This window comes from Hermetia illucens, chromosome 1 (genome assembly GCF_905115235.1).
Source record: "Hermetia illucens chromosome 1, iHerIll2.2.curated.20191125, whole genome shotgun sequence".
Classification (NCBI taxonomy): Eukaryota; Metazoa; Arthropoda; class Insecta; order Diptera; family Stratiomyidae; genus Hermetia; species Hermetia illucens.
Window position 1 is genome coordinate 53,647,044 of NC_051849.1, and position 24,070 is coordinate 53,671,113.

A 24,070-nucleotide genomic window follows, 5' to 3' on the forward strand; every position below is an offset into this window, starting at 1 on the left:
CCATTTACTTGCTCCTTGCTCTGAGGACAATATGTAATAAGGAATTTGTTTTCTGTGTATTGTCTTCATTAAATAAACAAATAAAGTGGAGGTTGTTTTAGTTGATGAGAATCCCACACATGCAAATTGTCGCGGCGGTATCTCGATAAGATTTCCCCTTCACCAATAAACAAAGCAGACAGACAGTAAACCGATTTTAAAAACGTTTTGTTTTACACAAAACATTGAAAATATATATTTTTTCCATGGAGAATCAGACTGTTTTTCCCGTAGCTTCGAAACACCCTGTTTAGTCAGTAGTTTGCAATTTCGCAGTAAGATGACACTACCAGTTTGACACTTCTCACCCTCGCCCAATCCAATATGAAACTACTTCAACGGTTTCCCAATTGGAATCGGCAAAGGGCGATCTGCACGGTCGGTCGTTTTGCAGCTTGAAAGGTAGTCGGCGATTTGTTTTCATCTTATTTTGCGATTTTTCGTCATTCACTTAAGATAAATTTCCGTCGTTTCACCCAATAATTTCCAAATAGCTTCACAAACTCATTAACAACTCGCGGAGGCGAACAAATTCTGAATTTCTCGTGTGTTGCATTTCAGTTAGTGAGTGAGTGATAAGAAGTCACACCGGGGGAGCAATGGCACAGAGCAAACTGAACGATTTGGCTGGGAAATTCGGCAAAGGAGGTCCTCCAGGCCTGACGACGGGATTGAAGCTGTTGACCGCGGTCGGAGCCGCTGCGTACGGTGTCTCACAGTCGTTGTACACAGGTAAGTCGACCGGCGGCTGACCACGGGACGAAGTCCTCCTGACTTAACCTCAAACTGGCATTACCATGGTGTGGTGCGAATTGCGAAATGTATGGAGCAATTTACGTAATTATCTGCGATTGGGTCGGTTTTTGGATAAAAGCTTTGACGTCTATCGAAATATATGGGAAGTTGCGATTTCGACAATGTGAAGCAAAAACAATCATTTCGCCGGCTGTTGCGTAACTTAACTCGACTAACCTGTACTTGATGGGGATCCTTCACAGACTTGTTTACAACCAAACGGGATATTGTCTTCAAGTTTCTGTAATTGCAGGTCCTCCCGAATCCTGTCTATATACTACCAAGATTGGTTGGGTTGCTGTTGCGTGTTCACCTTGGAGTGTGAAATATAACCAAAAACAACCTTATATGCGAAAATAATCGAAGATTTTCACTTGTTTATTTCAATCTATTGAATTCTAGATGAGAATACTAAGCTTGAAAATGAGTGACAATTCGCAGGAATAATAAAGTCCCCTTCGATTCACCATATCAGATGTCTTTCGAGCGTCTTGAGGAAAGTAGCCATAACCCCCGCGGGAGCCAAGGATGTTTCCTTTCTTTTGGGGTCCATTTAAAAAAATTCTTCTATTAAAGAAATATTTTTGAGCAATGTGCGCAGAATTTAGATCATTGCCTCAATAATTTTTCATTGATCTCGGGAAGGATTTCGGCAGCGTTAACAGTGGGTGTATCTGGAACGCTCTATGCAAGGGGGTGGGGGCATTCCTGAGAAGCTAATAACTATGACTATAACGACATAGGCCTAGACCGGATATCAGTTGTTGCGCCGTTGATGATGATGGTGATAACGACATATGACACCGCAAAACGAACGTCACGTACTGCACGTTGAAGTCCAAAGTAAAGTCCGATTGAATTGCATCCTGTCATCGATATTATTTTTCTTTGTTATTGGTAACGTTTTTTACGCAAGATTGGCGGGGGACAAAGAGTGCTTAGTGGATCTTTCCTCAAATACCTCGAATATGCTGACGACATCTGTCTACTCTCGCCGCCTCGTGGACTTTAACCAAACGGCTCTTGGTTTGCATAAGGAGGCAAAGATAGTTGGACTGATACCAAAACAAGTCAAGAAACCGGAAGTTGGACGCTTCACGTATAAGAGGTTTCCCGTATTTCTTTTATAAAGACCTAGAACGTAATACATGCATAACATATATTACCTGATAACATTAGGAGGACATCATCCGCATGCTGGGTGAACAGAACTCGGGCATGGACTTTGGACATTGGAGGGTAAAGTTCATGAATGCCAGGAAGGACAAATCTACAAACGTGGGGAGTTTCATCTTGGTATTCGAACTGGACCAAACGAGTCAAGGTGCTCAGAGGAAAGCACCATATGGTGCTCCACTTTTTCCTAGATAGACTGAAATTCAGTCATTTCAGGAAACTGTAAAGCACTCCATTTTGAAAGCGAAGAACAATGAAGGTCTTCGACTCACACAATATAGAGCAAATTGCAGCATCTTCGGTGCGCTCTCTCACAATGGAGCTGCGCGCGGAGGATAGTGCGCAAAGGGACGGAACCCCCGTATGTGGGTTCGCATTGGTGAAGGAACTACAGAGTGAATCCTACCTGCTAGTAACTTCTCCTACACTACACTCCAGTTCAAGTGATCGAATCTATGCAAACCGGGCACCGCAAACCAATCAAGGTGCTAAATGGAAAACACGAATACGCTTCTGTTTTCCATAACACAATAGATTAAGTTCATGTTGAAAAACATAAAGATTGGTCAAATCAACCTGCAGCATGCCAAAGCCTCCTCCTAACTGTTGGCAGCGAGACTGACAAAGCTGCAGGATTTCCCCTACATCTTTCTGGTGCAAGAGCCGTGGGTTCAATTTAACAGAATCTCTAGCAATAGATCAGTAAAGGGAGCTAGGATCTTCTACGGTGACAGATCCATAAGACCGACAGCTTGCGCCCTGATGTCAAGACAGTTCTGTTCCCAGGACTTAGTTACGGTCATCGTACAATATCAGATAAATGGTGAGAGAAAAAACATCACAGTTGCCTCCGCTTATTTACCCTATGATCCTTTGTATCCTCCACCGACGCAAGAGCTTGGGGATCTGGTGGCGTATGCATAATCAAGTGGTATCGAACTCTTAATAGGTTGCGATGCGAATGCTCAACATATTTGTTGGGGCAGTAGCAAATGCAATCCAAAAGGAGAGAAGCAATTTGACTTCATCACTTCAGCTGGTTTTATGACTGCAAACGTAGGGTGTGCCCCTACGTTCGTGGGACCAAGAAGAAGCGAAGTAATTGACCTAACAATCTGTACCTCAAAAGTGTTAGAGTTGATTACACACTGGCGAGTGCTAGACGAGGTCTCACTGTCAGATCACCGATACCTAAAATTCAATCTGACTATTGCGGGCAAACAGTCTACAGAACAAAGACGGAACCCTACGAAAACGGATTGGACAAAATTCAATGAACTTCTTGGCAATAAAGTGCAGTTCCCTTGGCGACTAAGGATCTTTTGGCGCTGGAAGATGAATTGAAAACTCTGAACTGCACACTTTTAGAGTGCTATGAAGAGGCTTGTCCTATTTCCCGAGGTCAAAGTGGTAAAACGGTTCCTTGATTGGACCGCGAACTGCAAAAACTCAGGAAATCAACCAGGCGGCTTCTGAACCGTGCTTGCAAAAGTAATAAGAACGGAAACTGGTTAAATTTCAGGAATTCACAGCGAGAATATAAGAGGCTCGTTAGGTGTTCGAAACGAGACTCCTTTAGAGCGTACTGTGAGGAACTGGAAGGTGAAAGAGAGATTTGAAGGCTGTGCAGAGTCCTTAAAAGGGATGAGTCGGCCAAGTTGAATTCTCTTAGAAAATCCGACAGCACTTTCACGAGCTCCAATCTGGAGCCCTCCTGGAAGACACCACCCGGAAGAACGGGTGGGAGAAATGGCAGGGGGAGAGTTGACGGTTCTTGCAACCCATTCAACATGCAAGCGCTGCAAGAGGAACTGGAACACTGCGAAAGCGATTGTTACACATGAAAAGGTGAGAGCTGCCATACTGTCCTTTGAACATTTCAAAGCACCTGGCATGGATGGCATCTATCCGGCAATGCTAAAGGAAGGTATGGAGCACTTAGAGCAGCCTCTAAGAAATATTTTTTCGAGGATGTCTTGCTCTGGGCTATGTGCATTCCTCTTCGCAAAAGGTTAAAGTGGTGTTCATATCGAAACCTGGGAAAGATGATTATTCTAATCTAAAAAACTTCGGACAGATCAGCTTGATTTCATTCTTGCTGAAAGGTTTGGAGAGACTGGTGGAGCGTCACATTCGTGGAAACGCACTTAGGTCGCACCCACTTAATGAAAACCAACATGCTTACCAGTGTGGAAAGTCTTGTGTGTCTGTTCTTTATTCTTTGGTTACAAAGATAGAGGATGCAACTTTGAATGGTGAGTACGCGATGGGGGTGTTCGTGAACATTGAAAGGGCTTTTGACTGTGCATTTTCAAAAACTTTATGATGCCGCTAGGGCGCATGGTGTTGATGCTTTAATTAAAAGGATCCATGCTAGGCTAACGCAGAGATTGGAACTGGATGAACTTTGCCTCCCTGACATGAGGGGTACTATCCGTCAGCTCTCCGAAAAAATGAAATATCTGCGAGTCACTCTACATAAAAGAACTTCTTTGGAAGAAACATTTAGAGGTAAAGATGAAACGAGCTCTCACAGCTGGGGCGGTGCAGACAGACCTTTGCCTCGACATGGGGACTCAGCCCTCATGTGGTAATGTGGATATAGGTTGCTATCATTAGGCCGATGTTCGTTTATTCATCAGTGTGGTGGGTTAAGGTGGGACAAAAAGGCTTTCACCGTAAACTAACCGCACTGCAAAGAACTGTGTGTCTGGGTATTAATGGTGCCATGAGCACGACACCGGCGCAGCTCTAAAAATGCAATACTCAATTTGCAGCCCCTGGATATATTTACTGAAAGCACTTCAATGAGAGCAGTTCATAGCCTAATTCGATTAGATCTATGGGGAAACAATGGATGTGGGGGCGCAGAGCATTGGAAGAGTTGCTGGGAGTACTGAATCCAGTTTTTACAATTCCTTCCGATTCTCGTGTCCCCATACATCTGTTTGGTAGGAGATATGAAGTTACTCTGAAGCGTAGAGAGAACTGGAAAGTCCCAGAGGATTGCGTGGTGGGATATACAGAAGTCTTCTACACCAATGCCTCAAAAACAGAAGAGCGTTCTGGAGCCGTAGTTTACCTCTCGAATAAAAACGAGAAATGGGCTTTTCCTTTGGGGCAATATGCAACGGTTTTTAAAGCCGAAGTTTATGTGATCCTAAGGGCGACAAACTGTGTGATTGACAAGCGGTTGAAGGACAAGCGCATCGCAATCTGCAGTGATAGCCAAGCTGCATTGAGGGCGTTGAATAGTCCTTTGATCACCTCGAAAATCGTTCAGGAATGCAGAAACCGTTTAAACTCTTATCTCTAGATTCAATACGGTGGAACTACTCTGGGTACCTGGTCACTGTTGCATAGAGGGAAATGAAATCTCGGATGCTTTAGCGAAAGAGGGATCAATCTCGCCTATGCCGGCGCCGGAACCAGCAATTGGAGTAGCATTGGCTAAGTCTGTCTTCAAAAACTGGGAACAAGCTTCCCACAATGACAGGTGGCAGAGCCTAAATGCTGCTCGACACATCAAACTTTTCCTGCCAGAACCGAACATACGTACCGCAAAGTTTGTCCTGTCGGAAAGCAGGAGGACTAGTAGGCGTATTGTGGGCATTTAGACAGAATAGGAATTACTTAACACGATACGTGCCCCTCCTGTAATAAGGAAGCGGAATCCACGAAGCATTTCCTATGTGAATGTCCCGCCTATGGTCGCAGCAGGCATCAGATCTTTGGTGCCGATGTTCTCCAGTTACGACGGGTAGCGTTACATCCACTAACGGAAATCCTACGATACGTTAACGAATCTGGAATATTCTGTTAGATGGGGGTGGCGGTACAATGGGCCAACATGGCCTGAGTGCTCAGAAGCTGTAGCTTCTCCCCCACCACACACACACACGTGATAATATCCAATAATATCCACTTCCGGGTAATATTGACATTCAAAGACTTGAATTTGCAAGGAAGCGACAAATCTTTGTTAGCAATAGTGCGATTTCCACCAAACTTGGTGGGATCATGCTCTATGTTATAGTCTAGGTTGCTGCAGCCAATTATGAAAAAATTATAGTAATATACTATTGTTAACATTATTTGAACATAGCCATAGCGTAAGCGCCATATACAGTAGTGGTCAAAACTTTGGAAACTTCTCTGTGAGGAGAATCAAATGCTTGTGAAATTTTTATTTATGTATTTCAAAAAAATTTTTTTTTTGTGTTGAAGCTTTCTGTATTTGTTTTTGCATGGACATTATTGCTGTGAATTTAAATTTTCAAAAAACAAAAACCAAATTCAACAAAAATTCAAAATCGTAAAATGTTTAACCGGTCAAAACTGGGTAACTTTTTTTTAAGGTTGGATATTACAGTTTTTAAAAATGCCTCGTACTAAAATACTTTCACATGCGATAAAGGAACTAATGATAAATTCAATCGAGAATGGTAATACTTTAGGAGAAGTCGGAGTGCATTTTGGTGTCACAAATCTGCGCTATGGAGAGTCCATAAAAAACGGAAGGAAAGGGGTAGATTGTTCAAAAGGAGGTGGATGCCTAACTGCGCAGATCCTTGGTTACCGCTGTGCGTGACAATCTGCACAAAAATAGTATACGAGTACATGTTCGAAATTTGCGGAAACTCATAAAGGTTGAATAGTCGCTGATTGGGGTCGCGTGTTGTGGAGCAACGAAAACAAGCCTAATCGGTTTGGTACTGATGGAGTTAGATATGTTCGCCATCGAGGGTGGAGCCTGAAACGGCCCCAAGTACCCATAAAGAAGCATGGGGATGGAAACGTAATGATCTGGGGCTGATATCACTTTTGTGTGAAATTTTCGGTACTAACAACATTTGTTATATATTATTTATTATAGCATATGTTATTACATGCTCATAAAAAGATGGGAAAATACTGGGTCTTCTCACAGAATAGCGTTCCTAAGCACACTTCCAAGTTTGTTCATAATTGGCTAAACGACAACCAAATTGCAAAACTAACCTGGCCTTCTCAAAGAATTGATCGGAATCTTATTGAGCATCTTTGAGAAGAGTTAGACTAACGTATTTGAGACGTACTTCTAAAACAGCTGAATGGCTGCTCTCCAACAAATGGTTTACAACTCTAGTGGATGCAATAATGAGGTCAATTGAATCTATTCCACGAAGATGTGAAGTAGTAAGAAAGACTAAAACCTATTCATTAACCTATTACTCCTTTTTAAGGTTTTTTATGGTTGCTCCTGCTTGTTGTAGGAGGCAACTAAAAGGGATAGAAATGGCAGTGGATAGGTCACACTTTAAGGAAGCACGGCAATTGCAATGTGGGCTACACCATGCATCCATTCTCTCAAGATTGCCGACAAGTGGGTTACCACAAGGGCACTTGGGGCAGAACAGTAGAGGAGTTGAAGCGCATTTCAGATAACCGCGAGCGATGGTGCGTCAGTGTGGTTGACGCGCTATACCCCATCAAGGGGTGTATGCCAATCATATATATAACATATTAACTGAGGAACATGTTCTTTTCTTCAATATGAAGGTGAGGTGACTACTCTTGTCTGCAATTTATATCAAGTAAAGCAAAGGGCGGTGAACAATATTTTTGGGAATCCCCTGCGAAGTGATGCATGCAGATCTCCCTAGGCGAGATTTTCTCGAGTCCCAACATGAATGTTTGGCATTGAAGTCTCCAGCTACCCATAATTTTCTAAAGCTTCCCAATTGTTCTATAGAGATGCTAAGTCTCGGAAGGCAGTGTACAACAGAAATTGCAATAGGATGACCCCATTCGACTGTGTATATGAATGTGACTTCAGTATGGTCTTTAGCAACATGTTCCATGCAGAAGGAAACAAGAGGTTCTCCAAACATCGCTATATGCGTATAAAAATAAAATACATAAAAATTGTCCAATCATATCAACTAATAGATTCGCCAGAAACTGCAACGATAAAATATAATTGTCGATGGTTAAACGACTATCCTGAGTCGCTGGAGACGACCAAGAGGGGAGAGATATCTCAAAAATCTAAAAAAATTGCGAAATTGACCGTGCACGTTCGCTCGCGAATGATGGGAGTGGGTCCTTCGAACACTTCGATTCCTCACATGTCAATACACAAAAGTTCACGTGTCCTTGCCGGCGCATGGTGTGTACCGGATCCTGAAAGACAAATCAAACACGGGGATTCGCACGAGCCTAACGAAATAATAATAATCAATACGCCAGCTAAACCTGGAAATAAAAGAAATAAAAAAACGAGTCGACAGTGCGCGTGGAGCCGAAAAAGTCCGGACTCGAGTGCCTCGATCATTGTTTCTCCTGCCTCAGATGTTTAGTGAGGCGCGGCCTCTGAGGTTCTCTCCCTGCCTTGATATCCTCAGGCGATTATATTGGAGGGTGTTCCTTTTTCTGAGAGATTTTCGGGGTTAAGGAGGAGGATAGAAGAAGGAAGTTCTAAAAAAAATCAAAAATAATAAGTAATTAAAGAATTAAAAAGAAATTAAACATAATAAAAATAAATAATGTAAAAGGAAATAAGTAAAAATAATGAGAAGAAAAAAATAATATGCGTACGAAAATAAATTACAAAATTGTTCTACAAAAAAATTCACAATCCCTCACAACGAGCTTTGTGTGATGTTTGCCAAAGTCAGCTTCTAAACCTGCTTCATTTTTTTCATCATCATCAACGGCGCAACAACCGGTATCCGGTCTAGGCCTGCCTTAATAAGGAACTCCAAACATCCCGGTTTTGCGCCGAGGTCCACAAATTCAATATCCCTAAAAGCTGTCTGGCGTCCTCGCCTACGCCATCGCTCCATCTTAGGCAGGGTCTGCCTCGTCTTCTTTTTCTACCATAGATATTGCCCTTATAGACTTTCCGGGTGGGATCATTCTCATCCATACGGATTAAGTGACCCGCCCACCGTAACCTATTGAGCCGGATTTTATCCACAACCGAACGGTCATGGTATCGCTCATAGATTTCGTCATTATGTAGGCTACGGAATCGTCCATCCTCATGTAGGGGGCCAAAAATTCTTTGGAGGATTATTCTCTTGAACGCGGCCTAGAGTTCGCAATTCTTCTTGCTAAGGACCCAAGTCTCCGAGGAATACATGAGGACTGGCAAGATCATTGTCTTGTACAGTAAGAGCTTTGACCCTATGGTGAGACGTTTCGAGCGGAACAGTTTTTGTAAGCTGAAATAGGCTCTGTTGGCTGACAACCGTGCGCGGATTTCATCATCGTAGCTGTTATCGGTTGTGATTTTCGACCCTAGATAGGAGAAATTATCAACGGTCTCAAAGTTGTATTCTCCTATCCTGATCCTTCCTGTTTGACCAGTGCGGTTTGATGTTGTTGGTTGTTTCGCCTTCGGTCCTGACGTTGCCACCATATATTTTGTCTTGCTATCATTGATGTGCAGCCCAAGATCTCGCACCGATTGCCGCCTGCTCGATCTGAATGAAGGCAGTTTGTAGGTCTCAGATGGTTCTTCCCATGATGTCGATATCGTCAGCATAGGCCAATAGTTGGGTGGACTTAAAGAGGATCGTACCTCTTGCATTTACATCAGCATCACGGATCACTTTCTCGAGGGCTAGGTTAAAGAGGACGCATGATAGCGCATCCCCTTGTCGTAGACCGTTGTTGATGTCGAATGGGGCTATCCGGCCTAGCAAGATAGCGGAGAATATCTTATAGTTGGTACTCAGCAACGTGATACCTCTATAATTGCTGCACTGTGTGATATCTCCCATTTTATATATGATACAGACAATGCCTCGTTGCCAATCGTCAGGCATTGATTCGCTGTCCTATACCTTGAGCACAAGTTGATAAACCACTTGGTGTAACTGTTCGCCTCCCTATTTAACCAATTCGGCTGTAATTCCATCGGCTCCTGGCGACTTATGATTTTTTAGCCGATGAATTGCAATTTTTTTAGTTCAATTTAATTGTTTTTTTTTTAATATCGACTCCATTAGTGAAAATGAGTGATTCCCTCTAAAAATTGTAGAACATTGCCTGCAAAGCATGTAAGTTATGTTAGATTGGATCAATTTCATGCGTATATTGCCGATAGATGAAAGCCGCACATAACCGGCATCCGCGCATGTATGTAACGTTTATAATAGAGTGCGAATCAGAATCTCGGGAAACCGGCAAATTTAAATTTTTAGTTTAATTTCATTGTTGGCAAGACATCCGTATATACATCCCCATGCTAGTATATCTTTTTGAAATAGAGTTAAAATAATTGAAGACTGGAGTCCACAATGCTCTCAGAATTTTCGGGCTGATTAATTTAACCTCTTCGGTTGACTAAAATAAATATTATGTTTTCACCCAATTGGGATATTTTAATCCAGATGGGCGCTTCCTTATGGAATCTCGTTAAACTGTGAATTCGTACGAACTCAATTTCCCGTGTCTGTCAGTACAAAGGGGTATAATCCCGAGTCTTGGTGGATGCAAAGCACCCCCGCCAGCAACACCATTGCATGGGGTTATTTAGACTAAACTGTTCCTTGCAAGTCTTTCCCTGCCGGTGATTTCTTCTGCGATCAATACGCAGGTATCTAGCACTACTTATAGTTGTCCTGCACGGAACCAAGGACTTACCGTCCCGGGCACGGAACAGCAGTTGAAGGTACAACCCCTTCCAGCCGCGCATTGTCAAGTGCGGAAAATAAATTGAATCCTCCGCTCTTGCTTCCTGCTAAATTTTGGGTGCAGAGCTCTTTCCGCCACCAGAAAGAGTTAAAAGGTCAATACTGACGTCCAAAACCGTAGTTCACGCAATTCCTTTGAGTATTTCCCTTTGGTCACGTTTGTTTTTCACCAGTCACTGACACTGCAAGTCCTCCAATTTCCATCCTTTCAACTTCCGGATTCACTTTCACAAATTACACCTCACCTTTCGAGAATTGCTTAACGACTGGAGCTTATCGCCTGTAAATCTATCAGCCGGTCGCCGGTTCGGGTACTCTCTGCAGCAAAACTAGCCTCAACCAAAACAACTGTTACGCTTGTATTTTACAATTTATGACCCAGTCAAGTTTAAATGCCAAGTCAATGTTCCCTTTTGACCGGTTACAAAAAGTTCGAATATTGTTATTATGTACAAATGAACAAATATAGAAATGAGTTTAAGAAATTTTAGGGAAAGGTAACAGGTGGTAGGTTTTCGATGAATCAAATGAGTAATTTTTAAAATTTTAAATAGTTGATGTAAATGAATGCCGGAGATAGGAAAAAGGAAATTGGGAAAGGTAAAGGTCGTTAAAAATAGAAGAAAAAGGAAGAATATTGAATAAAAAGGCGAAGGAAAAACTGCATCTGTCGCACAGACGCGGACTCTATAAAACACAGTTAGTAGTTTGTAGTAGACTATCCGCACATGGGCTCGGCTGTTAAAAATCCTACATCAACGATTTCCATTCTGCAATAGTAGCTTCCCAGAAAATTTAATTACATGACAGTCACTTCGTTGCATATTGCCATTAGCCACTCTAAGTTTTAAAAATCTAACAAATTTTCTATATTTCCAGTCGAGGGTGGTCACCGTGCCATCATCTTCAGTCGTATTGGTGGAATCCAAAAAGAGATCTACCCCGAAGGCTTACATTTTCGCATTCCCTGGTTCCAGTATCCAATCATCTATGACATTCGTTCACGGCCCCGTAAGATCTCTTCACCCACTGGTTCCAAGGATCTTCAGATGGTGAATATTTCTTTGCGAGTTCTGTCACGGCCTGACTCCACACGATTGCCCGAATTGCATCGGCAACTTGGTCTCGACTACGACGAAAAAGTTTTGCCATCGATTTGCAACGAAGTGTTGAAGAGTGTTGTCGCCAAATTCAATGCATCTCAGTTAATTACACAACGACAAATGGTAACTTTTGAATTTGTAGGAAAGACCTCTTTTGTCACGTGTTCACCAACAATTTATTTTTTTAGGTTTCATTGCTCATCCGGAAAGAACTTGTGGAACGAGCTCGCGATTTCAATATCATCTTGGACGATGTGTCTTTAACTGAATTGAGTTTCGGAAAGGAATACACAGCTGCCGTCGAATCGAAGCAAGTCGCTCAACAGGAGGCACAGCGGGCCGTGTTCTTTGTCGAACGAGCGAAACAAGAGAAACAACAGAAAATCGTTCAAGCTGAGGGTGAAGCCGAAGCTGCAAAAATGATATCCTTTTCATATTCAATTCAATTTAAAGTGTTTGCATTTATTTATCAAAAGTTTCAATCGTTTCAATCAAGGAATTTTCCTTTAACTGATATGTTCACTTAGGTTTAGCTGTGTCACAAAATCCTGCGTACTTGAAATTGAGGAAAATCCGAGCAGCGCAAAGCATTGCTCGAACGGTGAGTGCCCTTTTCCTTTAGCTCCTCCGTGACTTTAAATATTCAAAATTCTAACAAACATTTATCCTTGCAGATTGCCAACTCACAGAACAAAGCCTTCCTCTCCGCGAACAGCCTTATGTTGAACATCCAGGACCCATCGTTCGACGATTTGAGTGAAAAAGTTAAAAGTAAGAAATAAAACTTACCATCACACGCGCGAATTAATCCTAGTGACTACGTTCGAACAGATAATTAAGACCAACTAAAACCGCTCGCCCCTGAATCTGTCGAGTCTAAAGTTCCAAAGTTTAACGGTTAAATCGTTGCAAATTAAATTGTCGTTCAGGGAAATTTATGAAATAATTTATCTTGCACTATTGCAAGCAATCAGAGCGAACGGCGTAGTCGAGTATGTAGTTTTCCAATGTTTTATCAAACAAAATACACTTTGCATTTGGTTTCTATAATTTTGTTAATTTTTAATATTTGTCAGCTCGGTATCTTTAAGTAGACGCGATTCAATTGAATTATTTTGGTCGCCCATGTTGTTAGGGAAGTTTATTGTTCCAAAAATCAGAAATATTGCAAATGAAATGTCTTATTTTTTACTGTGTTATATTCATTTCTATTTCCAATGTATCTTTTTTGGAAGCAGGAGCCAGAACAGATGGATCGCATTAAAAGAAATATTTGAAAATCAAGAAAACTTTCTTTCATTTCAAACACATCCTTCCTAGTCGCTTTCGTTCCCTTTCCATCCATAAATAAGTCATTTCATTTGGTTCATTTTGATCTATTTCGATTTTTCCCTTCCGTTCTTGATTCGGTTACTTTTCCTTTTTAAAATTTTATTTTGAAATGAATCAATGAAATGCAAAAATTCTTTCAGCGGATGGTCCTTGGATTCCACGCCAAATTACAAAGAATGGAGGGGGTGTGAACGGTGTCGCTCACGAAACTGCAACTCGAATTGTTTAACTTTTTGGGACATTCAGTTTATACAAATATTTTTTAATAGGCTTAACTGTTTATATGTAGCTTTCTATATTGTTTCAAATGTAGTGCAATAAAATTGTGGTTATTTTTTTAAATTCCGTTCATCATTTGCGCAGAATTTAATCGCACCATAAGTCATGCTTTCAATTCGTCGGTATGCGAAGCAGTAATTTATAGAGAATCGAGTATAGGACAAACGTGACAATGGACACATTAAAAAAGGCAGTTATTACTGCTGGACGTACTATAATAACGCAGAGGGTGCCTAGTTCTAAAGCTAAATGCCACAGCTGTAAACGAGTGAGAATTCCTAGGAAGAGTTAAAGGACTTAGCGACAAGGCAGGCAATGGTGGTAGCACGTCCACATTGTTTCTAATTAGGGGTTCAGTTAGGTAGTTATCAGTGGCCGCTCCGGGGAGCCGAATTAGCGCAGTGGTACCCCGTTTTCACGCGACCAACTCCTAAAAAATTATTGCTGGGGGGAGCGCAGAGCCAATTAGTAGCATTCATGAAAAATAGTAGCTCTCTTACCCTGCAGCTAGAGATCCTTGTGGTCCTCGAAGAATGATTTAAATGTGTGTCCATATCCTGACTCTAGCTAGAGCTGGGCAATCACAAAGGAAGTGCCTGAGGGCTTCTCCGACCTCTTCCCAGGTTCGACAGCCCGAATTGGAGGAATGGTCCGTCATAGGCCAGTGCCAGATGATGAGAACTCCTTTGTCTCGAGTCACAGTCCCCGCCGCGATCGACTATACGACAATCGCCGAGGCGCTACTTACTGGAAAATAATTCTGGCCGTCCAGGAACAAGGACGTAAACTCTTGGGCCAGACCGTGGATCGCGTGCAAAAATTGTAAGATCAGAAAGCACGTAAAAAGGGAAGTAGGTGTATTCCCTCGGTCGACCAAGCGCTTCTACACCATCCATCTCGACATCATTGTCCCTTTGTGATATTCACACGGATACAAGTATTGCCTCACAAACATCGGCAAGTTTACGTTTTCATGTGCCAAGGCCCTCTGTCGAGAGCGGATCCCGCGCTTTGGTGTCCAGCTGTAATCATCACGGACCAAGGAATGTAATTTGAGTCTACTCTTCCCTCAAAGTTAGGCAAGCTCATGGGTTTCAAACGCCAGATCCGCAGTCCAATTGAATGCTGGAACGTTGACACCGGACACTAGAAGCCACCTTAATTGCTCGTGACGATCCGTCGTGGTCGCAATCTTTGCCTTTCGTCCTCGGCATTCGCACAGCTCATTGAGAGAAGTTCACGGCCAGCTCCGCGGAAATGGTGTACGAGATGAGTCGGCGACTTCCCACCGACTCTGTGCTGGATATCAGAGCAGGGTTAAGTGACTCCCGCATGTTGGGTCTACTCAGGAACGAAATTTCGAAACTGCGGCCGATGTAGTCCTTAATATCTACGGCTATAAACCTCGAAAACGGATTATAAAAAAGTGAATCAAAACAAAGGGAAAGTAATTATAATATTTATAGCAGGAAAAATAAATTGTTATAGCAAATAATAATAAAGTCTATTGAATTGTTAAAACCATATGAGGTCAGCAGCTCTTAGATAGTACGAGAAACTCACCACTGACAGTCGCCAGCAAAAAACAAACTGCGCCTACCAAGGGTCTGCCAAGAGCAGAGTCCCGTCTGGTTAGTCCATCAGCCCGCTCATTCCCCTCTATGTTTTTATGACCGGGAACCCAGAGGAGCGTGACTTTGAGCGTGTCACCCAGGTTTTTGTGCGCGTCTCCAGCTTGGAAGATGTTGCGATTAAGTACAAAGTCTGAACGGCCCCCTGGCTGTCAGTCATATGTTACCCTCAGGACTTGGGTCGTACCCCAGCCATTGATAGGCTTCTAATATCGCCAGAACTTCCGCTTCGGATAAGCAGGCGAATTCCGGGAGACCATAGAACTCGGCTACTCTATGTGTATCCGAAACCTTTGCACCAACTCCACACACTATCTTGGATCCGTCGGTGAAGAATCCTGTATCATAACCTTGCAACGCATCAACTTTCCTTTTCTCTGCCCTGGTTAGAAAGTCGCAGTTGACTTACCTCGCTAGAGCCGAAGAGGAAAGGCTTAGCAGGAAATTCGCGGCAGTAGTGAAACTCCTGCGTTCCGCAACGTCCCTCCAGAAAAGCGAATTGATGGAAGGAAGTTCCGTAAAAACTGGGCCGATGGAACCGGAAGAACTTCGGCACCGCATTCCCCCCTACAGGCGAGCATAGACAGCAGCGATAAACACGCGAAAAGCAGAATCAGCCGCATTTTCAAACAGCCCACTGCACAGCGAATTAGAAGAAAAGCGGAAAGAGACAGATGCGTGTGGAGGAGACTTTATCCAAATAGTCTCTAATGCCCAAAAATAGAAGGTAAAGAAGGACAAAAAGAAGCATCCCACCATGCCGCCAGGAAACCATCTGTCCAAAGCCAAGGCGGTTACGAATGGATAATCACCAACGGAAATGCCTGGAAACGAAAAAGGACATGCCTCTGCTCATTTAGCAGACAAAGGGCAAGATATTTTCAGAAGTTCTCAGTGAAATCCGCTATACGATGAAGACCAAATACAGTGAAGCAGAAGTGTCTTCCATACGGAAAACGTTGAAGACAACTAACAAGAGTACGAAAGAAGCTCTCTCCCAATAACCTCTTGACCGCCTCGCAGAGTCAAGAGACTACTGGAGAAGAAGGTTCTCCATTCTAGCCTAGAAAATGAAATCTGACCTCCTCACTGTCTCAAATGTGTGGAGACAGCGCCCGAAGTTAACTAATGCCGGATCAGGTATCACCCCTGCGAATTGTCCAGGCTCAAAATTCGCTGTGGTGGAAGTCACCGACCAATCCGCGGGGAAACTCCTTAACAGCGGGAAAATCAAATTGGATTGGTAGTCTGAAGGATACAAATGCGGATAACCCCTTCCAAGTGTTACAGGTATTTAGACCATGGGCTCAAATCTACACTTTGTCAGGAACTCGACAGGATTACAGCATGCCGTCGGGTAGGTCATCTAACGAACAATGAAAAACAGAATTTTATACTCTGCAGGGACCGTTGTCCGTCTGGCAAGAGCGTTGTACACGTTTTTTAGCGCTTACCTAATACCGAATCAGAAGATGCTGGATTTTCGATGTAGGTTTGATACTCCGGAGGATCCTGTTTTGAACACGGAAGACCGAATCTTGATCAAGGTGGGGTTTTAATGCTAGGGCTCTTGTCTGGGGCATGCTTCACCCAAATTCCAGAGAAACTTATCCTGGAAATGGCAGCGAAGACCGGTTTTAAGCACAGGATCCACGACAAAGTTCCGGCGCCCAGGCTATGGACGTGGTGGCGTTGTAGCTGACACTCGTAAATTCAATGATGAACCCGATAACGACAGCTTGTGATCCTTCCAAGCCGTGACAAGCATTTTATATACTGGTGGACGGCAGGAGCTAGGAAAAAAGTGTCATAAGCTCCGCGTTAGGCCCAACGTTTACACGTCCGGAAAGAAGCATGCGCCACAATGGCAAACTACAGATCAGCTACAAGAAGACTTCATAGTGCAATAATCAAAAGCAAAGTACGCTGCTGGCAGGACCTAATAAACGAGGATCTGTGGGGAATCGATTATAAATTTGTCATCCGGAAAATCGGGGCTCCCCCGCTGCCCTCCAACGCATCACTCTTTACCTCTATGTCCTCCGCATCCATTATTAAACACAGTAACAGCGTCGACACTGAACTCCGCGATCTTATAAAACAGTTTTTGCTGTAGGAGCAGATATCTAGCAGTGACGGATGTCCACTGTGAGAGACTCATCCGCGTGCACCGGACGGGCGCTTCCTTCTCAGACGGCCGTTCAAAAAGGACGTATCACTCCTCGGTTCGTTTTCTTCTCATCAAAATGAAACGTTTCAAGCAGCAGCCTACCTTCAACATTCTCTATTGTAAATTCATGCAGGAGTATATTAACTTGAGATACATGAGCCCTTCGCCCGAGTCGTTGTCAACTTCGTAAGACAGGAAATCCTCCTTCCTTCCACATCATAGCATGCTGAAGATCATCCAAGTGAAGGAAAAGCTGCCTGCTTTATTCTTTCGCTTCTGTCATCTTCAATGGACTTTCTATCAACGAATGTCTGCACGTTAGATCGAAGGTTCAAAACTGACATCGAGAAGATTACTGGTAGATCGTCGTCGCCCCAAAGATGGTCAATACCAACAAATATATTGGCGCAACAATTCTCAATGTTCTACGGGCTTATATGCTAAGCACATTTATCTATTATTATTATATTACCGATTCTGCAAGCTCCCCGGGAGCTAGCCGAAGATGAGGCTACCAATTGTCCAGATCTGCTAGCGGGTGCTGATACATTCTCACAGCTCAGAGTTTGCGGAAGGAGCGCATAGCGTTGTTCAAGGTAGGCAGTTCCCCGCTAAGTAAATGGACAGCTAATGATCACAACGTCCTATTGTCCATTTCAACCTATCGGCTTGCCATCGCAGACTGTCGGACTGGCTTTGACTGTCACCCGATGATGCATTTCGTTTCCAGGTAATATTACCGACTTCCGAGAGTTCGGTCACCTTACGTCATGCGCTTTCTGTTATTGATCGTCTTTCTGATTCTTTAGGTTGGATCTTGGTTATTTTTAATATCTTTATGCAGGGCCTCTGTTCCCTGAAGATGCCGTGGGATGACTTGCTACTACCCACTTCGCGGGCCTGCTGGAATGTGTTGTTGCTCCGCCTTTTTGACCTTTCATAGGTGTCTGCACCACGTTGGATCGGTATGACCAAGGAGAATCATCAGCATTGGGGAGCACTTATCTCAAAGATAAAGGTGGCACCGCTTAAGATGGTATCGCTGCTACGCCACTAGCTGTACTGCACAGCTACTCGTTTGTCTGTTCGAAAGATACACCGCACTCTCGGTGGATGAACCAATCTATCATCTTTGTTTGGACTCTATGGTGAACCCTCATGGATCCGTGGGCAAAATACGCATCGGAAGAAATATGTGGCAATCGCATGGCTGACATACAACCTTCCGTGCATCACGCTTACTGGCACCATATTGCTAGTGTGGATAATCCCGCGGATATGGACTCATGCTGAGTCCGCTCGTGTCCTCATCGACTCGGAATGATTTTCGGCTTCGAGCTTCCTTTCTTGTCCGGCCGAGCCGTGGTAATGCCCGGATGATTTTGAGTTAGTCGGGTCCGTTCCCGAACAGCGTCCCGCCCCCAGCACGCCCGCTCACACAGAGTTCAAATTGTAACTCCAAAATTTACGTGCTGCCCTTCATATCCAGTTAAATTCTTGAGGGTCTTACGTGAGCACCTGTCTGGAAGATTTAATCCCACGGTCTTCTTAGGACACGGATTGATTTTGTGACCAGAATCAGAGCCCTACTGAGACAAGGCACAACGATACCGGTCTATACCAATTGCAAGGTTTAGCATTCATACTGGTGGATGCAAGACCTACTTAAATCTCTACCGAACAAAGGAGTACGGCACCCGTGTTGAAACGCAACCACGCCGAAGCCCGAAGGTCTCTTCTCGCTTGAGCATAACCAACAACCCCCATGAAGCTCCCGCTCGGGGGCCAACCGCAAATAACCGAGCTGTACTCACATACAACGGGAGTTCACCCGAAGTATGAGAGTCCAGGAGCTATCTCGGTTCCCATGGTACCAGTATACCCCTGGTGAGGTTTCGTGACCAATTTGTCACTTCAGATGAGTCCCCGTGCAGACTCGGGTCTGATCGCCCTGATTAGGCCTTTGGGGCATTCGCTACTGCATTACGGCCGGCAAGCCGAAGTGAGTATAGCGTCTCCCGGTGCCACCACTATGGAGGTTCTCCTCGGCCACTTGGTTTTCGTTTGGCCGACACGGTTGCCGCCCCGTCTTCCTCACCGCCACGTCTGACCACCCCCTTCATATCCAGTAATTCGCCGGAGTCCGGCGAAGACGAGCGATGTTTGAGAAGTAGCGGAGAATATCGACGCACGGACACTGTGGATGTCGCTGGCCATGCCACGGCCTTTCATCAGCCGTCTCTTCGGAACCGTCGCGTTTATAGTTGACTCAATAAAAATTTTGGTGAAAATTAAAAATTCAAATGTTTTGATTCTTCCCTCTCTCGCTTTCTAAGTGAAACGCCCGCAGCACTGTAATGTTTGTTTTGCTCTGGCGATATCAAAAAAACTTGGATAAAAAAAATCCTTTCATTTTGCCTATTGTTCTAAAAAGCTAATTTACACCATTTTGAATGGATTTATTGCTTCGGATGATATAAAATTGACATTAAATACTTTAAATAACATACTGAAAACAGAATAAATAAACTACAAATTTGAGGAATAAACACTTACATAAAAGCAAACTTTCTCTTTTCATAAAATAACATTCAAAACAATTTCAACTCGCTCAGCTAAAATCGATCTCATTACGGCCGTAATTTGTATCTTTTAAGTAGTACAGACTTTGATCATTGATAAGAGCCGTAATGATTTTCCGAAAACCTAAAAGAGATGCGAGTTTGTATCGTAAACTAATCGACTGCACCAATTCTACGACATGCGACATATTCTCTTCCATGGCGGGGGTCACATTAGTTAGCACTTGGAAGCTGTAGAAAAAATATGGAAACTACTTATTTGGTTTTTAGGGTATTGGTAATGTGTGTTACCTTTTCACGATATTTTCAATGGTGTTATCTTTTAAGTCAAAATAGTTACAATAATCGTCGATGTAGTCTCTTCTATCCAAGAGGATGTATTGATTAAGAATTGCCTCGGACCAGACGATTTCGTAGGAATACGCTCGTTGCAATATTAAAGCTTGGGGAATACTAGACACGGAGTAAAAGTTCGGTTTATTGTTCTGTGCTGAATACATTCTTTTTCAGGTTTAGTTACAAAGCAGTCAAGAGCAAATAAATATATCTACAATTGCGATTCAAGACTCACCTTAGATAATTATTAACCAACTCTCTGAAGACTGCATACTTTTGGATATTCAAAACGCATATGCAAGTTTCCTCGTTTGCAGCCAGCGCCGCGCTCGCCAAATGGTTCTGCATAGCAGCCAGTTCAGCTTGAGCCACAGTCTTCTGAGCAAGTTTCAATTTGTTATCCATCAAAAAATTTTCAGTGGCATGAGTGAAGTTCTCCATTGCATGGTTCAAATCGATTAGAAGTTCATTCGAACAACGTAGCCTGGATTTCTTCGACATCTTCCCGTCCTCTTGGTTCTTGGCCGGAGGTGGATCCTCAGCAACCTGATAATTTGATATGATTTTTGCGAATGTAGAATTTCCCTCAGTCTCCCACATTTCCGCTAGCTCCTTGAACATGGAAAAGTGCAAGGCAGTTAGACGGTAATATTCACGGTTTTGCGGGCATATCTCATGAATATATTGGATGATTGCTTGACGAAGTCCTTTGGCTTTATCTTCATCGAACTGTCCGAGTAAGGACTCGAATTGGTCGTTGCTGATCAAGGTATCGATGCAATAGTACATTTCCCGATATCGACCAATCCCTGTTAGTAATCTCACAATTAAGTTCCATGATTTTGCGGCACTTAGAATAGAGTTGAGGGTTTTTGCTCTGTTTAACACATTCGCGATCCCTTCCATGCACAGTTCATGCACGAAACATTCATGAGCCTTGATGAGAAGTTCTACGTATATTGTATTCTGTTTTTTATGTGACAAAACCTGCGCAATACATTATTTAATATTGTAAACATGTTTGCAAAGTGCAATCCACAAACCTGTGATGTTCCGGAATGGTTGGTTGGCAGTCCATAGCGTCGTATGATATCCCTGAGGCTATCAAAAGCATTGACAACTTGCTGATTTTCTTCAAGATCCCGTTCATAGTCTTTGTTGTCTTGGTACTTGCGATAAATTTTTAAAACATCACAATAATCGAGCAAACAGTTTCCTAGAAGGATACTATTTGTGCCTAGTTCGAGAATAAGATGAAAATCTTTTTCCAAATCAAATCCCCAAAGATTTGTTTGGATAGTTGGCAGAGTCGGATTGAGAATGTAGAAACGAGGTCTTATCACAGCCGTGGCGATTTCTGCGGATAAAAAGTCGGCAACCTGAAAGAGGAAACATGCCTGTATTTCAAACGTGTCCTTAGAGCCTAAACATTAAGAAGTGGGAAGTGAGTACTAAATTATGTAAGTGCCATTATATTTCAACATCAATCTTTGGTGCTAATAACGATGCAACGGTAAACTCCGGAAGACTACAAAGACAGTGATCATTTGCATATTAACTTGGACGGAACTCGTGTTTCTTGTTGGAATTCTGGACTGTTTTCCCGAAGAGGCATATGTTACACAAAGCTTGGACATGGGAAGAAAAAATGAAACTAGCACTAGGAAAGTTGTTGGTTTCTCATAGCCAGAAGGAAAGGAGGACCGGAGTTTGGTGGAGAACGAGATGCCTAAGGCACGAGATCACGAAGAAAAAACTCTGGCGCGGTCTCCACTGACACGTTTTTTGGCACTAATCGTCAAATGAAGACCACACTTGTGTGACAACTACAAGACAGGGGTGCAAGAAGGATGTTTCGTTTATTTGGGAGATGGAAAATTTCAGGACCATGTTTTGTTTTTTGTGCAGTGACTCGCAGACCAGTACCGCTTTATAACTTGCAGCGACACAATCCCGGCCATCAGCAAGGAGTGTGTTTGACTTGAGGTCACCGGGGAAACTGGTGACCGAACGTCGACGGGGGCAGAGGCACCACGCCGCACTGCAGGCAACAGTTTCAGTACTCGCCAAAGCACTCTTCTCCACCGTCCAGCTGAGGTTTCCGCTGAGGTTCGGGACGAATTCCAAAGAGCGTGTATAGAATTCTCGGAAATGGATCCTGTGTATAAACCAGATATTCCCAGGCTCTATGCATCTCCAGCAACTCCGGGAATTCTATCTCAAATCAATGATGAGATTGCATCTCGACTATGTGCAGATATGTCGTTGCTGCAACTACAATTACTTGTGTATTATGGTGCAGTTACGGCTGTTAGATTGCACGGTCAGAAGATTCGCTTTCATGTTATTGGTTTGAGTGACCGAAAAGATCCACAATGGAAATTTCTTCTGGAACGTCGGCGGGACTCATTAAGGCAGGACATTGCTAGACTGATTCAGATCAGCATTGGCAATGCCAGCAAACGGGTGAGAAACAAAATGCAGAGGGTTTACAGAAACTATCCAAATCCCAACAGAGCGACCAGACAGCGCAGTTTTCCGTAACGGAAGTGAAAGAATACTGGGGTGGACTTTGGCGGTTGCTCGCCCAGCATGCTGAGCATGCTGAGTGGATGACCCGCCATGCCAATACGCCTGGTATGAATTTTGGGAATGTTACCGAAGAGGAAGTTCGACGAACCATAAACAACTCGAAGAACTGGAGGGGCCCAAGTCTAGATCGGGTGCAGAAATTCTGGTATAAGAAATTTGCCAGCGTACACATTCGGTTGACACACAGCATTGGTTATGAATCGGCCGGAGGAATTTCTACCCTTCCTCACTGTGGGGATTACCTATATTATACCTACGAATAATACGGTGCAGGACCCTGCCGACACAAGACGGATTACTTGCTTAGTGGAAGGGTCAATGCGCACCTCCAGAGAAGGGGTGGCATACCACCTCATCAGTGCATACATCTGCGGGTGCTAATACCTTAGAGCCCATCCGTATACGGAGGGGCATCTTCCAGGGGGATTCGTTGAGTCCCCTTTGGTTTTGCATGGCACTGAACTCCATTTCATGGCTACTGAATGATGCTAGAGGGCATGGTTTTGCAATAAAGTATGGCCTACGTGCTAAGTGCGAACTGACACACTTGATGTACCTAGATGACATCAAGCTGTATGCTGGTACTGACAACCATCTTAGAAGTCTGTTGCAAATAGTAGAAATGTTCAGCTCTGATATTCGGATGGAGTTTGGATTGGACAAGTGTCGCATCCAAGTCATTCGCAAACGTCATCACGAGCCGCATGCCGGACATAGCATTGGTGACCTCCACATCCAAGCTATGACCGAGACAGACTTCTAAAAGTACCTAGGAATTCTGCAAGGAACCCATGCTCGAGTTGGTGATCTGAAGAGCACCCTTCCTGCTGTCCGAATTCCGGCGACGTGTAAAGCTGGTACTGAAATCACATCTCTCGGGGAAGAATAAAATAAGCGCGTTGAATGTATTCGCTATCCCTTCACTGGCTTACGCATTCGGAATATTGCCGTGGGCGAAGACCGATCTGGAAACGTCCAGCGGCGGATACGGACAACTATGTCCAAATTCCGAATGCATCATCCAAACTCTGCCGTGGAGCGGATGAACCTGCCTCGTGACATCGGAGGTAGGGGCGTAGTTGATGTGGCGGCACAACATCATCACCAAGTCGCAAATACTGCGAAAAGTGTAGGCGCAGTTACTGTTCCATGCTGTAATCCACTTAGAACATGAAATTCACTACTAGTAGTGAGACTTCCGTCCGTGATGACAAAGCACTTGCCATACAGCATACTAAACATTATCGCTACAAAGTGGCTGGAAAACTCGTTCTTCAGGAGGCTGAAAACCAGGCCATCCAACCAGATGGTATCAAAGGCTTTTCCCATGTCTATAAGGCAAGCGCCTACG

At 43.6% G+C, this 24,070-nt stretch overlaps 2 protein-coding genes across 4 annotated transcripts in view; one reads left to right on the forward strand and one right to left on the reverse strand.

The window, feature by feature from the left end:
* Positions 1 to 327: 327 nt before the first annotated feature.
* On the forward strand, positions 328 to 13,471 carry LOC119661100 (prohibitin-2). 3 transcript variants are annotated; one of them, XM_038070287.1, is made up of 7 exons: positions 328 to 441; positions 601 to 771; positions 11,574 to 11,920; positions 11,986 to 12,219; positions 12,321 to 12,398; positions 12,472 to 12,568; positions 13,270 to 13,471. In XM_038070287.1, exons 2-7 carry the CDS (start codon positions 639 to 641, stop codon positions 13,356 to 13,358), a joined length of 978 nt encoding a protein of 325 aa, XP_037926215.1. In that variant the 5' UTR covers positions 328 to 441; positions 601 to 638; the 3' UTR covers positions 13,359 to 13,471. The 3 variants fall into 3 exon arrangements, with proteins under 3 accessions (XP_037926215.1, XP_037926217.1, XP_037926216.1); XM_038070289.1 differs by having other exon boundaries at positions 423 to 441; positions 534 to 771; XM_038070288.1 differs by lacking the exon at positions 328 to 441 and having other exon boundaries at positions 448 to 771.
* Positions 13,472 to 19,653: 6,182 nt separating this feature from the next.
* LOC119661198 overlaps positions 19,654 to 24,070 on the reverse strand; it is a 36,972-nt gene continuing 32,555 nt past the window's right edge. The window contains exons 6-9 of the mRNA XM_038070420.1: positions 21,171 to 21,506; positions 20,363 to 21,114; positions 20,083 to 20,244; positions 19,654 to 20,022 (exon numbers count right to left, since the gene is read on the reverse strand). Of these exons, the coding sequence (XP_037926348.1) occupies positions 19,821 to 20,022; positions 20,083 to 20,244; positions 20,363 to 21,114; positions 21,171 to 21,506 (1,452 nt within the window). The 3' untranslated portion in view covers positions 19,654 to 19,820. The remainder of the gene's footprint in view (positions 20,023 to 20,082; positions 20,245 to 20,362; positions 21,115 to 21,170; positions 21,507 to 24,070) is intronic.

Coding starts and splice junctions, on each gene's coding strand:
- LOC119661100 (XM_038070287.1), top strand. CDS start 639: ATGGCACAGAGCAAACTGAACGATTTGGCTGGGAAATTCGGCAAAGGA. Junction 12,220..12,320: donor AAGCCGAAGCTGCAAAAATG/ATATCCTTTTCA, acceptor TGATATGTTCAC/TTAGGTTTAGCTGTGTCACA. Junction 12,569..13,269: donor TTTGAGTGAAAAAGTTAAAA/GTAAGAAATAAA, acceptor AAATTCTTTCAG/CGGATGGTCCTTGGATTCCA.